The 17,141-nt window shown below is 41.2% G+C and overlaps 1 protein-coding gene across 2 annotated transcripts in view; it reads right to left on the bottom strand.

Annotated features, from left to right (window-relative positions):
- The window catches only part of LOC122547913 (antizyme inhibitor 2-like), a 94,355-nt gene that overhangs the window by 7,634 nt on the left and 69,580 nt on the right, over positions 1–17,141 (bottom strand). For both annotated transcript variants that reach the window (XM_087987003.1, XM_087987004.1), the window contains exons 5-8: positions 8,492–8,626; positions 6,583–6,664; positions 6,060–6,143; positions 1,826–1,988 (exon numbers count right to left, since the gene is read on the bottom strand). In XM_087987003.1, the coding sequence (XP_087843129.1) occupies positions 1,826–1,988; positions 6,060–6,143; positions 6,583–6,664; positions 8,492–8,626 (464 nt within the window). The remainder of the gene's footprint in view (positions 1–1,825; positions 1,989–6,059; positions 6,144–6,582; positions 6,665–8,491; positions 8,627–17,141) is intronic.

The following is a 17,141-nucleotide window of genomic DNA, read 5'->3' as shown; positions in this document are numbered from 1 at the left end:
GATTATGGTGACAATGGAAACTTTTCACTTGAATTTTACAGTGAAAAATATAGTAAAATAATGAGACAATAAAATCCATCTGTTTGTCCCTTTTATTATGAGCAAGAACAGCTAATCTTTGGATTCCTTTGTATTCACCTCGTTAGGTGCTTCCATTAAAAAAAATAGAATCTTCCTTTTACAAAGCTATGTTGATGCTTCATGTTAATCATGTTATGAGTTTCTATCAGTTGCTATAATCTCCTTAATAATGGAATTCAGCAATTCCCCAAGGGATGTTAGGCAATGGCGACCTACTTTCCTGAACAGAGATGTTACATGAAATATGTCCCAATCTGGTGGCATCCTTCCAGAACATAAGGAATTTTGATTAAACCTAAGATTAAAATCCATACATTCACTACCTCAGCTGAGATTTTACAGTAGTCCTAGAAAGCATGCGGTCTTTTCAGTCTTCTTGTTGCTTTCTGACCATCTGTTCTCTCTTCTAGGTTGCTCCCTCCCGATCAAGCTTCATTTTCAAGTATCTTTGAGAAGTCTTCTTCAGTGAAGACAACTACATAATTACAGCTCCACCATTTCCCTACTTCCCATTATCAATTGATGTGCTGAATTCCAGAAGTGAGGCAAGGCTGACAACTCTTGACATCAAGACTGCATTTGACTGAGTGTGGCATGAGGGGGCCCGAGCAAAACTGTAATCAGTGGGAATCTGGGAGGGGGCGAGATTTATTGCCCTAGTTGCTCTTGAGAAGGTGGTAGTAGACTACCTTCTTGAACCACTGCAGTCCTAGAATATACCAAGAATGCTATTAGAGAGGGTGTTCCAGGATTCTGATCCAGAAACATTGAAGGAATTGTGATATATTGCCAAGGTTGATGGTAAAAGCCTTTAGAGAAGAATTTGCAGGTGGTGTTCCTGTGTATTTGGTACCTCATTCTTCTAGTTAGAAGTAGTTTTGGGTTTTGAAAGTGCTGACTAAGGAGCTTTAGTGAATCTCTGCAGTGTATCTTGTAGATGGTGCACACTGTGCCACTGAGCATCAGTGGTGGAGAAAGTGGATGTTACGCCGATCAAGCGGGATGTTTTGTCCTGAATAGTGTCAAACTTCTTTGGTGTTGTTTGAGCTGCACTCAGTAAGAAAGTGGGGTGAGTTCCATTACACTCTTGTGGATGGTGGACAAGCCTTGGGAAGTCAGGAGATGAGTTATTTGTACATAGGAATCCTCACCTTTGATCTGCTCTTTTCCCTATTGTATTTAGTTGACTTCCTGGAGAAAGGTCAGTGGATCCAAATTGTTATCTGTGATTTCTTCCACTGATGTTACCAGACCTCCTGAGTGTTTCCAGCAATTTCTGTGTTTGTTTCTGAATATCAGGTAAGTAAGTTAGATCTCTCCCAAAACTCACTAACTCAGAGATGGAGACGTTTGCACAGATCCTGGCACTGTGGCTCAGTGGTTAGCACTGCTGCCTCAGAGCGCCAGGGACCTGGTTTTGATTCCAGCCTCAGGAGTCTGTGCATACTCCACATGTTCTCCCTGTGTCTGCATGGGATTCCTCTGGGTGCTCTGGTTTCCTCCCCCAATCCAAAAAAGTGCAGGTTAGGTAATTCGGCCATGCAAAATTGTCCATGGTGTTCAGGGATGTGTAGGTTAGGTGCATTAGTCAGAGATAAATATAGGATAATAGGGGAGGGTCTCAGTGGGTTACTCTTTGGAGGGTCAGTGTGAACTTATTGGGCCAAAGGACCTGTTTCCATACTAGGGATTCAATGATTCTATGATCCTAAAATTTTCATCTTTTGATGAAGATGAAAATTACCATTGGAGTTGGGTTGAGACTTTTCAACTATTTTTCTAGCGATGATATTCACAACCAGTGTGAAAGGTGAGGTCACATAATACCGGCCTGGTTCAGCGATTATCTGCACTTCAGTTTTGTCAGGAAAATAAATATCCAATGCAGGATTGATCTCTGCTGCTACCTAAAACGAGGAAAAGAATGAGAGATTATGGTCAGATAACTAGCGTTTGGATTTAATTTAAAAATCACATGATACCAGGCTATAGTCCAACAGGTTTAATTGGAAGCACTGCTGCTTCACCAGGTGGTTGTGGATAAAGGAGCAGCGCTCCAAAAGCGAGTGCTTTCACCTAAACCTGTTGGACTATAACCTGGTGTGGTGTGATTTGTTTTAACTTTGTACACCCCAGTCCAACACCGGCATCTCCAAAGCAGGATTTAATTTAGTTTGATTTAATTTATTATTGTCACATACCGAGGTACTGTGAAAATTACTGTTCTGCATGCTAACCATACAAATCATACCTTACATAAGTACATCAGGATAGTAGAGCAGAATGCAGCACATAGCATTCCAGCGAGGGAGAAGGTACACAGAAAAATTAACTCTAATATGTGAGAGGTCTGTTCATAAGTATGATAACAGTGGAGAAAAACATGTTCTTAAATCTGTTGGCTTTAAGCAAATTAATAGGGATAGCATACATGAAATTTAATGAAGGATAATGCATTCATGTATTCCATCATTCATAATTAATTATTATTTGACAAAGTGTGACATTAACTCTGCAAGTTACATCCAATAAAAGCATGTTCTCCCTTTCCAATCCAGTCGCTGTTTACCAAGTGCTCCATTATTAAATCTTTTTATAATGGACTCCAGCATTGACCCCACTATTGTTGTCAGGCTAAATGACCTATCACTCCCTGATTTCTCGCTACCTCATTTATTATATAGTGAGGTTACATTAGTGACCTTAGTGTAAATCCTAAATGGTGATGCTCTAATGTGATAAGATTATGACCTCTTGTTTTGGATAGATATGCAATTATACCTTTGATTAGGTTGATCAAAAAATATTTGCCAGTGAAATGTCAATCCATTGGGTTCTATAACTCTTTAATTGTTGTCTTAAATGGAGGTGTTCACCAAAAAAATCATTGTGGGACACAAACAGTTTATACAGTATACAATGTCCTCTGTATTAACACACAGCTGCCTTTATTTCTGCAGAATGAGTATTTATCCACTTCAACCAGTACCTAATGCCACATTTTACTATGTTTAGCATAGAATTTTATGTATTTGACCATGAACAGCTCAAAAAAAATCACTGAACAAATTGAATCTGGAATAATTTGTTAAATGCATTTGCACACACCTATTCCCTAATGTCATCTGCATTCATTGCTTTTGAGTAAATTAGGGCAAGAAAAATAATTTAGAAGATAGTGGAACTTATGGATATGTTAGGCATAAAATTTCATGATTGAAAGTGTATTTTTACAGCAGCCTTTCAGGTCAAAAAATTTGAACAGATCAAAAAAAGGCCAATTTTACTTTCAATAAATTTTTGAAGCTCCGTTTCAAATGAAGTGCCATAAATTTGACACCGCCTTCAATTTAAAACAGCATATTATTCTTTACTTTGGATAAATATGTTATGGTAATAATCCTGTGAAACAGAAATGCAAACTGCCACATTCAAATAGCTGTTTGAATGGAATGCCAAAATTAGGTTGGGCCAATTAGCATAAAATAAAAAGATTTAGGCTGTAGGGCCAGGGATGGGAGAGGGGTGATGGAAAAAGACTCCTGTTAACTGGTGTATAATTGCAAAGTTCCAATTGCAATCAATTCAAATTCTCTTTTTGGGTTAAAAAAAAAGGTACTGTCCGTGAGGATTCAGTTACAATGGTAATTCATTCTAATTTTAGTTGCATTAAGTCATGTGGAAACAAATATTTCTTTTACACCTAATGATTGAATTGGAATTTCAATTGAAAACACAATTAATTTCATGCAGTCAAAATATTAATTTTACAATGAAATGCCTAATACATGAATGTTCTAGCAGGACTTGTGTTATCACATGCCTCTGGAACAGCTGGGTCTTGAAGCCAGGCCTCCCGGTTCATTCCAGTAAAGAATTCATCAAATAATATAACCAGTCTCCAATTTATTTTAACCAATAACACATCTACTTTTTCTTACTGAAACCTGTTTAAGTAGACTAGGCACTCCCAAGCCTAGTTTTTATGATGATAGTGAGCAGAATCTTGGCCACTGATAGGAATAACCTGCACGGACCATTTATTAACCATTTATTAAATATTCCAAACAGTTAGCACATTTCAGTAAACTTGTGATTGCTGTATCAGTAGGTGTTGTTTCTGAATCAATCACATGACATTTAGTTTTCCATTGTCTAACCCACAGGACTAACAGAGTCTCAGAAAATGATAACTTGCAAGTAATTTGCCATATTTACCTCGCAGTTTCAGGTCTTGGCCTCCTGCTCTTTCAAATCTGCTGAGACCCCAATGCTTCCCAGTGAATTGTACAGCCATGCTGCTGGCATATTTGCACCTGGGAGGCACATGTAAAATAGGACGATGGTAAACGATCCGACTTTCTACTCAGTCACAGCCCCCCGCCCGTCAAATGGAATACTTTGGAAAGATGGAGCATCGTGCAGCCTGTTCCCTCACAAACCAATCACTAGCCAAATTAAATGTCTGTATACAGACCTGCTGTAATACAAAGTAAGGCTGAGAAAGGTGCAACAAAGAAGGCAAGCCCACCATTTTATCATCCCAGCTATAAAAATGGGAAGGAAGGGCGTAATCTCCACTAGTGGCTGCTGTATTCCAGTTGAGGTTCCCCACCCCCAGGACATTCCTTCCCCTTTCACTTTAGTCTCCTAAACCTTGCTGTGCCTCCCCTTCTTCTCAGGCTTTCTAAAGTCCCTGATCCCTTCTTGACAATCAAACATGAACTTGCTGTAGACTGGTATACATGTTGGTCTTCCTTCTCACGACTACTCAGAAAAAACTTTGAAGATTAATTCAAGAGTAAAAGGGTAAGTGGAGCTGAAAACAGAGGGTAATGTGAAGTTTAAAAGAGCAATTGTGTGTGTATATGTGCTTGTGTACACACATTCAGTTTCAAATGTTAATAAAAGAATATTAATGCAACTTCAATATTATTTTAAAGCTTTGTATTCTATGTTGAAATGTATGTCTTTTGTGTAGTGTTTAGATTTTAAACTAGTGATATTTTTGTATAAGGTTTACAAGTTAATTCGTTTAATCTTTCCAGAACCATGAATTTTAAAGCAAATGTGTCAGGGAGCAGGTGACTGCAAGGATGCCAAATGTTAATAGGAGTCGAGAGTGTGATGTTGGAAAAGCACAGCAGTTCAGACATCATCCAAGGAGCAGGAGAATCGATGTATCGGGCATAAGCCCTTCATCAGGAATAATCCTCATTCTTATGCCCAAAATATCTATTCTCCTGCTCCTTAAATGCTGCCTGACCTGCTGTGCTTTTCCAGCACCACACTCTCGACTCTGATCTCCAGCATCTGCTGTCCTCACTTTCTCATCAGTGTTAATAGGAGTTTGCTAACACTGAGGAGGTTTACAACGAGAGAGAAAACACCAAGCGTCAGAATCCAGATTTTGCAAGTTTTGTTTTGATATCGTTCAAATGTTTTGGTTCAGTTTGATGGAAACCTGATCGGGATTGGAAGTTTGTGCAGTTTATCCTAGACAAGAATATTGTTCAAAGCAGTTAAAGAGAGTAAATGCCCCCAGTGAAATAGTGCAGTTTGTGAATCATCCATTCCAGCAATGTTTGTTTAGAATTTTGCAATAACTAAAAGTTGAAGAAAGTTTAGTCTCTCAGTTGTGGGAGTATTGATGGAAAAAGACTTCACAATCTACAGGGCAGGAAGTGAGAAGAAGCAGTTAAGTCAAATCTATAGATTGAATAGGAAGAAAAAGGTTTTTGATCAAGTATGAAGTGATGGTAAAAAAATTGGACTTTTTTTTGCTCTGTGTTTTGAATCTTTCGAATTTTATTGTGTTTGGATTGCTTGGTTTGTTAAATTTTATCTTTATTCTTTGTGTGCCTTGCGTGCTTATGTTTCAATGAAAGCATGAACAAAATATAAGCAATCAAGCCAGGTATCATTTTGGGATTCGGCTTGTCCACTAGTAACATTAGCAGGGATCATAACTGTTCTACCTCTTCAAATGTAACTTTGTCTTCTACAGTTCCTGGAAAACCACCTCCAATATCAAGTAAATACATCTGAAATCCAAGATGAATCTGTAAAATAGGGAAAGAGGTATCCAATTTTGGCATAATAAATAATGATCAAGCATCAGATTTTCTGTGGTTTCTCATGCAATTATACGCCACGGTTAATGGGGTTATCACAATGCTGATGGTTATTGCAGTTTGTTGTTCTTCCTGTTGCTAATACTCTTTCATTTACCTCAGCTGGGTTCAGCAACTGCAATATAATCACCTGGATTTATCTTTAATGTAAAATTTACTGTTTTTATCTCAATCACCAAGTGTAGTAGTCTCAAAGTTCAAGAGGTTATAAAGTTTGATATTTTTTTATAATTGGAGCAAAGGAATCATTACAAAATAAATGCACGGATTGCTAAAACGACACAAACTGTTTTCGGTCTCATCATAAACGTATCATTGAAAATTTCTTTTCGTTCATCTTTCAAATGACATTCCAAGTAAAACATACCCCAATATCAAAGACAAAGCGTGCATCAGCTATAGCCTGAGCATAAATCTTCGGATCAGTACAGCCACTTCCGACATGAAAACTTTGAAAAGAAGAGATATCATCAAGCACCAACTGAAATCCAGGACTTTTAAAATTTGTTTCATGTGATGTATGGTTGCTGGTATTTATTGCCCACCCCTAATTACCCAAGTGTTGACATGGGCTTGGAGATAAATGTAGGCCAAGCTAGATAAACATAGCAGAGTACCTTACCCAGATTTTGTGAATCAAATAGGTTTTGCAACAATCAACAGTGTTAAATTGTCAGCGTTAGACGAGCTTTTTTATCACAGATTTTTATTGACAGCAAACGTCACTCTCTGTCAGAGTGAGATTCAAAGCCGTGTATCCAGAACATTAGTAAGAAGTTCTGGATTACTTGTTCAGTGACTATGCCACCACCTAAGGAATGTACAGACATTCATTTTCTATAAATGTGTTCAGCATCAGCGCACGGTTTGACTGGAACTCTTGGCCACACATATAATTTCTAAACTCAAATGTAGCTTGAACCTGCCAGCACTGCACACAAAGATGCCCAAATTTCCACATTTCAAAATATAGCACACTGTATTTGCCCTTAATCTTCTCCATCTATTTCGGAATTCCACATTCCTCTCAGTACATGGGCTGCATATCAGAAATAGAGGCCAGCATTTTCCAGACAAGAGTCCAGAACCTGACCTCAAGTAGTTTTCTGGATCCAAGTTTCCTCATGGTCATTGTACAGGCGGCACCCAATTACTGGTTCATTTCTTCAGTCATCACCCAGCTCAGGATGGCAGCCACATTCAAGAGGCAAAAGCTTTATTGGCAGCCCCTATTAAATGGACCTCCATCAGCTGTCAGTGTGGCTGTAGGCAGATTGATTAATAACTGAGTGTACAAGATCCTAGTGCATGGTATACGGTCACGGAAGTGCTGATCAAAGAAGCAGCATAAACTACCTCAAATTTATGTTAGGAGGAGTAAATATCGAGAGAAATGTATTCTTTCTGGAGAACAGCAGGAGGAAGCCATCCAGCCCGAGTAGTAGGGCACACATGACTAAAGGATGTTAAAGGGGTGAGAGGTTACAGTGTGTGATCAGTATCTGCATTGAGTACAGGAAGTCCCGCAATTCCTCTCTGATGTATCACAAACTGAGTAAGATGCTGGGCCCAGCTGACAGCCATGAAGTAGCTGCATGATCTGAACCTCACCACCTAACAAAGGAGCAGTTCTCCGAAAGTTTGTGATTTACGTAATCCTGTTGGGCTGTAACCTGGTGTGATGTGACTTCACTGAGCACAATTGGATTTCAAAACAGCCATTGCTCAGGAAAGCTGAGGACATGTGTGACATGTAAACCTCACCTGAAGGAAGGTCTCACTCTGCTGCAGCTTTTTGCGAACGTTGACTACTTGCTTGAATTAATAAATGCAAATGTGTCTTGTGATGTTCAGCTAGAGATTATTGCAGCCTTAAAGACTCTTAACACAACAGGGATAAAGAGTATGCAGTACCTGCCAGAGTAGTGGGAATGGGCAGCTAACCTCACAATTTTAATGCTAAGAGAGAAAGAGTGTTTACCTGTCATTGGCTTTTTGCAGTAGGGTCTCGTGTAACAAGGCAATAAAATAAATAATTTTATATCACTTGCACATCATCATTTTAAATGGTGCAAATCTTGCAATTTAAGCAGCATCTTCCTACGAAGAGGGAATAATAACACTGATAAACTTTTACCTGGTGGATGTAAAATCATAAAAGGGAGCTAGTCAATTCAAGGGTACGTACATGTAGACAATCAATGCTGGTTTTGCCAGCAATCCTCACTTCCCATGAAATAGAATTAATTTTAAAAAAGTAAAAATATGTGTCCTACCTAACACCAATGATATCCAAATTCAAAGTCTTTGCATATTCCATTAGCTGTCTGCACTCACTTAGTGATGCTCCAAACTTTTCACTCAAGGGCAACAGGGATGTAAAATCATTTACAGCAATGCGTAGAACCATTCTGAAACAGCAATAAGAAAATGAATTTAGCATTGCTGAATAAAACAGAATTGCAAGAATTATCTCAAACATGGAGATTAAACCAAACTAAATAACCTTGTTTATGACCTACCATGCCTTTGTAATGTCTCTCATACGTGATTTCTGCTCATCTTACAATGTGCATTCCTGAACAACTTGCCTGTCTGACAATAGGTTGGCACCTCTTACATTTATGCCATATTTAGAAAGCCACTGTCCACCTGGATGAGCACTGGCAATCCAAATTTGCAGCTCAAACAGATGCAGTGGTAACATGGCAGAGAAGAAATATTAAACTGGAGAGGGCTCAGAAAAGTTCACCAGGATGTTGCTGGGAATAGAGGGTTTGAGTTATAACAATAGACTGGATGGGATGGGAGTTTTTTTCACTGGAGCTTAGGAGGTTGAGATTTAAGATCATAAGACACAAGAGCAGAAGTTAGACCATTCAGCCCATCGATTGTGCTCTGCCATTCAACCCCACTCTCCCTCTTTCTACCCATAACACTTGATCCCCTTCACAATCAAGAACTAATCTCCCTCGGTCTTAAATACACTTTTTTTCACTGGAGCTTAGGAGGTTGAGGTGTAAAACCATAAGGCACAAGAACAGAAGTTAGGCCATTCAGCCCATCAATTCTGCTCTGCCATTCAATCATGGCTGATATGTTTCTCAACCCCATTCTCCCACTTTCTACCCATAGCACTTGATCCCCTTGACAATCAAGAACCTATCCATCTCAGTCTTAAATACACTTAGTGACCTGGCTTCCACCAGGTGATTCACCATTCTCTGACTGAAGAAGTTTCTCCTCATCTCTGTTCTAAATGTCTTACTTTTACTCTAAGGCTGTACCCTTAGGTCCTAGTCTCTCCTACCAAACATTTCCCAGCATGCACTCTATCCAGCATTCAGTATTGTGTAAGTTTCAATTAGATCACCCCTCATCCTTCTATACTCCATCACGAATAGTCCCACAGTCCTCAAACGTTCCTCAGATGTTGAGCTTTTCATTCCTAGGACCATTCTTGTGAACCTCCTTTGAACTGCTCCAGGGCCAGTACATTCTTTCTGAGATATGGCACCCAAAACTCCACACAGTATTCTAAACGTGGTCTGACCAGAGTGTTATAGACCCTCAGCAAAGCATCCCTGCTTTTATATTCAAAATTAATGTCATCATTGCATTTGCCTTGCCAACTACTAACTCAACCTGCAAGTTTACGTTGAGAGAATCCTGGACAAGAACTCCCAACTCTCTTTGCACTTCACACTTCTGAAGTTTCTCACCATTTAGAAAATAGTCCCTGCCTCTATTCTTCCTACCAAAGTGCACGACCTCACACTTTTCCATGTTTTACGCCATCTGCCAGTTCTTTGCCCACTCTCCTAGCCTGTCTAAATCCTTCTGCATCCTGCCTGCTTCCTCAATGCTACCTGTCCCTCTACATATCTTTGAATCTTTTGCAAACTTAGCCAGAATGCCTTCAGTTCCTTCATTTAGATCATTCATGCATAAAGTGAAAAGTTGTGGTCCCAACACTAAGCCTTGTGGAACACCACTTGTCACTGGCTGCTATCCTGAGAAAGACCCTTTATCCCTACTCTCCACTTACTGCCAGACATCCAGGCTTCTAATAATGCTAGCACCTTGCCTCTATCACCATGAGCCCTTATCTTACAGAGGAGCCTCCTGTGCGGCATCTTGTCAAAGGCCTACTTGAAGTCCAGGTAGATAATATGCATCGGTTCTCCATGGTCTGACATGCTCATTACTTCCTCAATGTTATGGTCCTGGTTCGCAACCACCTGATGAAGAGACAGCACCTCAAAGCTAGTGCTTCCAAATAAGCCTGTTGGAATATAACCTGGTGTTGTGTAAATTTTATCTTTGTCCACCCCAGTCCAACACTGGCACCTCCAAATCAAAGAATTCTATCAGATTTGTCAGGCATGATCTCCCCTTGATGAAACCATGCTGACTTTGCCCAATTTTACCATATACTTCCAAGTATTCAGAAATCTAATATTTCACAATGAATTCCAGTATCTTACCTACAACCAAATTTAGACTAATCGGTCTGTAATTTTCCATCTTTTGCCTTTACCCCCCCCCTTTTTAAACAGGGTTGTAATGTTTGCAATTTTCCAGTCCTCTGGGACCCTCCCTGATTCTAGCAATTCCTGCAAGATCACCACAAATACTTCCACAACTCTTCAGCTATCTCCCTTAGAACTCTGGGATGTAGTCCATTTGGTCCAGGTGATTTATCCACCCTCAGGCCATTCAGGTTTTCTAGCACCTTCTCCTTGGTGATGGCCACCATACTCAGCTCTGTCCCCTCACTCTCTTGAATTTTTGGAATATTACTTGTGTCTTCCACTGTGAAGACTGATGCAAAGTAATTATTTAGTTCCTCAGCCATTTCCTTGTTCCCCACTAATATCTCTCCAGCATCATTTCCAGTGATCCAATGTCCACTTTTGCATCTCTTTTGACCTTTATGTATCGAAAGAAACCTTACAGTCTTCCTTTATATTACTGGCTAGCTTACCCTCATTTAATCATCCCCCTCCTTTTTTTTTGTTGCTGTGTTGGTCTTTGTAAGCTTCCCAATCTTCTGGTTTCCTGTTGCCCTTTGCAACAATGTATGCTTTCTCGTTTGGTTTCACGCTCTCCCTGACGTCCCATGTCAGCCATGGTTGCTTCATCCTCCCTGTACCGTGCTTCTTTTTCCTGGGGATGAATTTCTGCTGTGTCTCTGAATTACTCCCAGAAACACCTCTCATTGCTATTCCACTGTCTTTCCTGCTTGGCTCCTCTCCCAGTCAATTTTACCCAGCCCCTCCCTCATACCTCTATAATTGCCCTTATTCAGCTGTAATATCGTTATCTCTGATTCTATCTTCTCCCTCTCAAATTGCATTGCAAAATCAATTTTTATCACTGCCTCCTAAGTGTGCCTTCACCTTCCACTCCCTTATCAGGTCTGCCTCATTGCACAACACTAAATCTAGTATTGCCTATGTCCTGGTTATCTCCACCAAACATTGCTCAAAACCAATCTCTTAGATATTCCACAAATTCCTTTTCTTGCAATCCACTACCAACTTGATTTTCCCAGTCCACCTGTATATTGAAATCCCCCATGATTACTGTAACTTTGTCTTTCCTATGCATCTTTTCTATCTCTTGGCGTATCTTGTGCCCCAGCTCCTGACTACTGTTTGGAGGCCTGTACATAACTCCAACTATGTTTTTTTTACCGTTGCAGTTCCTCAATTCTACCCACACAGATTCTACACCATCTGACCTTACTTCATTTCTTACTATTGATCTAATTTCATTTCTTACTAATAAAGGCAACCCCACCCGGCTGTCCACGAGCCTATCTTTCCAATAGGATGTATATCCTTGAATATTCTGCTCCCAATCCTGATCTCTTGCAGCCACCGCATTATACTTGCCAATTTCGAACCATGCCATAAGCTCATTTACCTTAATCCTTATACTGCGTTCATTCAGAGAAAACACATAGAACATAGAACAGTACAGCACCGGACAGGCCCTTCAGCCCTAGATGTTGTGCCTGCCTTTTATCCTACTCTAAGGATACCTTCATTGTGCTGTCTTCCATGTGCCTATCCAAGAGTTGCATAAATGTCCCTAATGTATCTGACGACTACCACTGCTGGCAGTGCATTCCACACACCGACCACTTGAACAAAGGAATAACATTTGCTACCCTCCCGTCATCTGGTACGACTCTAATGGACAGTGAAGACGCAAAGATCACCATCAAACGCGCAACAATCTCTTACCCCACTTCCTGTAGTAACCGAGAATACAATCCATCTGGTCCAGGGGATTTATTTAATCTGATGTTTTTTAAACTTTTCAGCACATCCACCTTCCAAACATCAACCTGTTTTCGCATATCAGTCTGTTTCACGCTGCCCTCAGAAAATTCAATCCCCTCTCAATAGTGAATACTGAAACAAAGTATTCATTAAGGACCTCTTTATGTCCTCCAACTCCCAAGTGCAAGTTCCCTCCACTATCCCTGATCTGCCCTGCCCTCACTCTGGCCATCTCTTGTTCTTCACATAAGTGTAGAACGCCTTAGGGTTTTCCTTCATCCTACCCGCTAAACTATTTTTATGCCCTCTTCTAGCTCTAAGTCCACTCTTCAGTTCCTCCCTACAATCCCCATTCCTGTCCACACGGGGAGCAAAGCTCTTGAACCTGTTGAACAATGACAGGGGAGGAGGCTCCTGCACCTCTATCTCCTGGATCCCTCTATCTGCCTCACTCACAGCCACACCATCCTGTCCTTGACCACAGGCTAATTTGGAGTTAGTTAGTCTAAGGGGTGTGACTGTCTCCTGAAACACAACATCCAGGTAACTCCCTGATATGTCACAATGTTTGAAGCTCAGACTCCAGCTGATCGACTCTGAGCAGGAGTTCTTCCGGCAACCACGATTCACTAGAGAGCTGGTCACTGGGAACCACAATGGGGTCCACCAGCTCCCACATCACACAGAAACAACACATCGCCTGACCCTCCATCTTTTTTTTAGTTTGGAATCTTGAAAAAACACTTCACTGTTTTTATACCTCTGCATGGGTGACCCTGTAGAGGTTTATAAAATCATGAGGGACGTAGATAAGATGACTACCAAAGGTCTTTTCCCCAGATTGGGGAGTTCAAAGCTAAGGAGCGTATTTTTAAGGTGAGAGAAGAAAAATTTAAAAAAGACTTGAGGGGCAACTTTTTTGACCCAGAGAGTGGTCAGTATGTGAGATGAACTGTCAGAGGAATGGTAAATGCAGGTACAGTCACAAACCTTAAAATACTTTTGGTTAAGTACATGAATTGGAAAGGTTTGGAGAGAAATGGGCCAAATGCAGGCAGGTGGAATTAGTTTAGTTTGGTAACATAGTCAGCATGGACTTGTTGGAGTGAAGGATCTGTTTCTATGCTGTATGAGTCTATGGCACTCTGTGTAGAACATCAATACTTCTTGGTCTCTTGGAGAATGGAGAAACAGAGTGGTTTGGATATATCAGACTCTCTGGATTCTTGTGGTGCAGAGAGGAATTGGCTGCTTCCAACTGTCTCTGCACGTTCCAGCTAAATGGGGAGAGGTAGAGGAACGAAGGGTTACGATTCCATCAAAGTGCAGCTGGTGAGCAACTATCCCATAAATTCATGATTTGCTGGGTTGCCACCATCCAGGAAGCTGTTTGTCCTGAAATCTACGCCACCTAATTTTGATATGTTCATATTCATCTGTGGCAATTTCCCCTGGTGGTTTACTCCCCTGTATCCTGGGAGCTGGCATGTATCTCCCTACCCCAATACTGCATGCACCAAACCCATGCCACCCTCACTGCTATTTTAAGTTTGCAACTTACTGTCTCTCCAATTTGCTGTTCTTACAAGTTCATCAAGCACTGCCCACCCTCATCACGCTTCTCTCATTTCCTTCCCTTTACTTCCCCCTCATCCAGCTCTGCCAGCATTGCCCCTGCTGGCAGAGCTGGATGAGGGGGAAGTAAAGGGAAGGGTGGATCCCATTGTGGTTCCCAGTGACCAGCTCCTCACACCCCAGCATCTCACCATGCTCAAGTTTGCCAAATTCTCCAGCCTTTCTTCTCTCATGTTTGCCACTCAGCCCCACTATCAATCCATGCACATACTGACATACCAATTTCAATGCCAAGGAGACCTTTAAATTATTTGTCATCTTGAGCATGTCATGTCAGTGAATTTTACTCGGAATCTGGAGGCCACCTTGGAACAGGAGAAAGAGGAGGTGGGGAAAACGTAAGAAGCAGGCATTCACTCCTGACAGACTGTTCAAGAGGGCTTGTGGAAACTCTGCTCCTTATGTAATAACTTCACTTTGCCACTCTCACTCTATCCTTTCACTGTTTTGATGCCTGTAAATTTCCTTGCATGTTGGCTGCCAGTATCTTCTCAAATCTTTTCTTTGCTGTTCTTACAATATTATACTGTTTCTTTATATTTGTATACTCAGTGATAGTGGAGTATCATATTAAGTTCATATTCCCAGTTTAGGGAGAGAGTTGAACAGTCAAACTGAACTTTCACTCCTAAATTGAAAGTTTTCATATGGGCTTTGATGGACATCATCTGATCATTCGCACTCACTGTTCAGGAGCAAAAGTCAAGAATGATAATTTGACAAGTGTCATAACTTGCAATTACATAGTGCCTTTCAAAGCAGCAAATATCTCAAATCATAAAATCGCTACAGTAAGGAAACAGGCCCTTTGGCCCATCATGTCAACACCGACCCTCTGAAGAATAACCCACCCAAAATCCATTATCCTACCCTATTTTACCTATATTTACCCCTGACTAATGCACCTAACCAACACATCCCTGGACACCATGGGCAGATTAGCATGGCCAATTCAACTAACCTGCAGAGAAAATGCTGGAAAATCTTAGCAGATCTGGCAGCATCTGTAAGGAGAGAAAAGTGCTGACATATCGAGTCTAACTGACCCTTTGTCAAAGCATTTTCTCTTTTGGTTTCAGATTCCAACATCCGCAGTAATTTGCTTTTATCAACTAACCTGCACATGTTTGGATAGTGGGAGGAAACCAGAGCATGCAGACACAGGGATAATGTGCAACTCCACACAGACGTTCACCTGAGGCACAGAGACATTCGCCCGAGGCTGGAATCGAAACCAGGTCCCTGGCACTGTGAACAGCAGTGCTAATGACTGAGCCACCACGCGATCCCAGTGTGGAGGATTTGTAGTGGAAGATTTTGGTGAAATGTCAGAAAGCATTTTGAGAAGGGTTTATGAAGAGGGGGAATGTCGTGACGCACAGAGTTTACAAGATAGAGTTCTAGAAAATGGAACAAGTCAACTGATCTTTTCTGCCACTGGTGACAGAGGGAATAGAGAACTGTGCCCATGAGATTGGAATGAAGATGTGGAGTTGAGTGTGATCTGGATTTTTTCATTTGCAGTTCAAAACTATAAGATATAGGAGCAGAATTAGGATGTTCAGCCCATCTTGTCTCCTCGATCTTTTATTCATGACTGGTATGATTCTGAACCACATGACCATGCCTTCTTCCCATAGTCTTTGATCCCCTTACTAATCAATAACCAATCTATCTCTGTCTCAAATACATTCAATGACTTGGTGTCTACATCCTGCTGCAGCAATAAGTTGCACAGATTCACCACCACGTGGCTGAAGCAGTTCCTCTTCATGTCAGTTCTAAGGGTCATCCCTTCACTCTGAGGTCATGCCCGTGGGTCCAAGTCTGTCCTACCAATGGAAACATCTCCACATCTAGTCTAACCAAGCCTCTCTATAAGTTTAAATGAGATCTCCCCCCCCCCGCCCCCATCCTTCTAAACTCCATGAAGTACAGACTAAGAGCCTTCAACTACGGCTCACACCACAAGCTCTTCAACCGCAGGATCATTCTTGTAACCTTCCCTGGACCCTCTCAAACGCCAGCACATCCTTCCTTAGATACAGGACCTAAAATGGCTCCCAATATTCCAAATGTGGTCTGACCACAACCTCAGCAACACATTTCTGCTATTGTATTCTAGCCCTCTTGAAGTGAATGCTGACGTTATATTTGTCTCCTAACTGCCAAATTAATATAAGTGTTAACCTTAAGAGAATCCTGAACTAGGACTTGCAAAGCCCATTGTGCTTTAGTTTGTCCTCATTTAGAAAGCTCAGTGTATAACTTCAAACTTTCCCACATTGTCTTCCATCTGCCACTTCTTCACCCACACGCCTAGCCTGTCTTAAGTCCTCTTGCATTGCCCCTGCCTCTTCAACACGACCTGCCCTCTACCTGTCTTTATGTTATATGCAAATATAGTGACAATGCCCTCAATTCCTTTGTCCAGATCATGAGTGTATAATGTGAATAGTTGTGGTGCCAATACATACTGCTGTAGAACTTCACTTGTCACCGGCTGCCACCTTGAAAAAGACCTCTTTATCCCCACTCTCTGCCTTTTGCCATTCAGACAGTCTTCTGTCTATTCCAGTATCATACCCCTCACAGTATGGGCTATTATCTTATTTAGCAGCCTCCTGTGCAGCACCTTGTCAGTGCGGTGAGTGAGTTCCAGTCTACCATAGTCCTGAACAATGTTTCTCACACATTTCTTTAGTTTTCATCTATTTTAACTGTGCAACTGAGCTGTTGTGTACAATTTACAGGAACCCTGTGATGGGAAGACAGAAGTCCTCAGCAATGGTGAGACCTCCCATATTATATGCCTCTGGGAGCATGCCTAATGCCTAATGCTGGAAGCCAGGCACTACCTCTTCAACTGCCGCACTTGACCCTGAATTTAACAATGCTGTAGATGAAAGGCAAAGCAGCTGCTGCTTCCAGGTCAGAGATCTGGAGGTGCTGGAGAGGAGGGCTATCCTTGTTTCTGCAGACCGATAAGGAAACCATG

Source organism: Chiloscyllium plagiosum, unplaced genomic scaffold, assembly GCF_037043375.1.
Source record: "Chiloscyllium plagiosum isolate Xiang-an unplaced genomic scaffold, Cpla_swu_hap1 HiC_scaffold_5, whole genome shotgun sequence".
Lineage (NCBI taxonomy): Eukaryota > Metazoa > Chordata > Chondrichthyes > Orectolobiformes > Hemiscylliidae > Chiloscyllium > Chiloscyllium plagiosum.
This window is presented reverse-complemented; position numbering and strand designations above follow the sequence as displayed.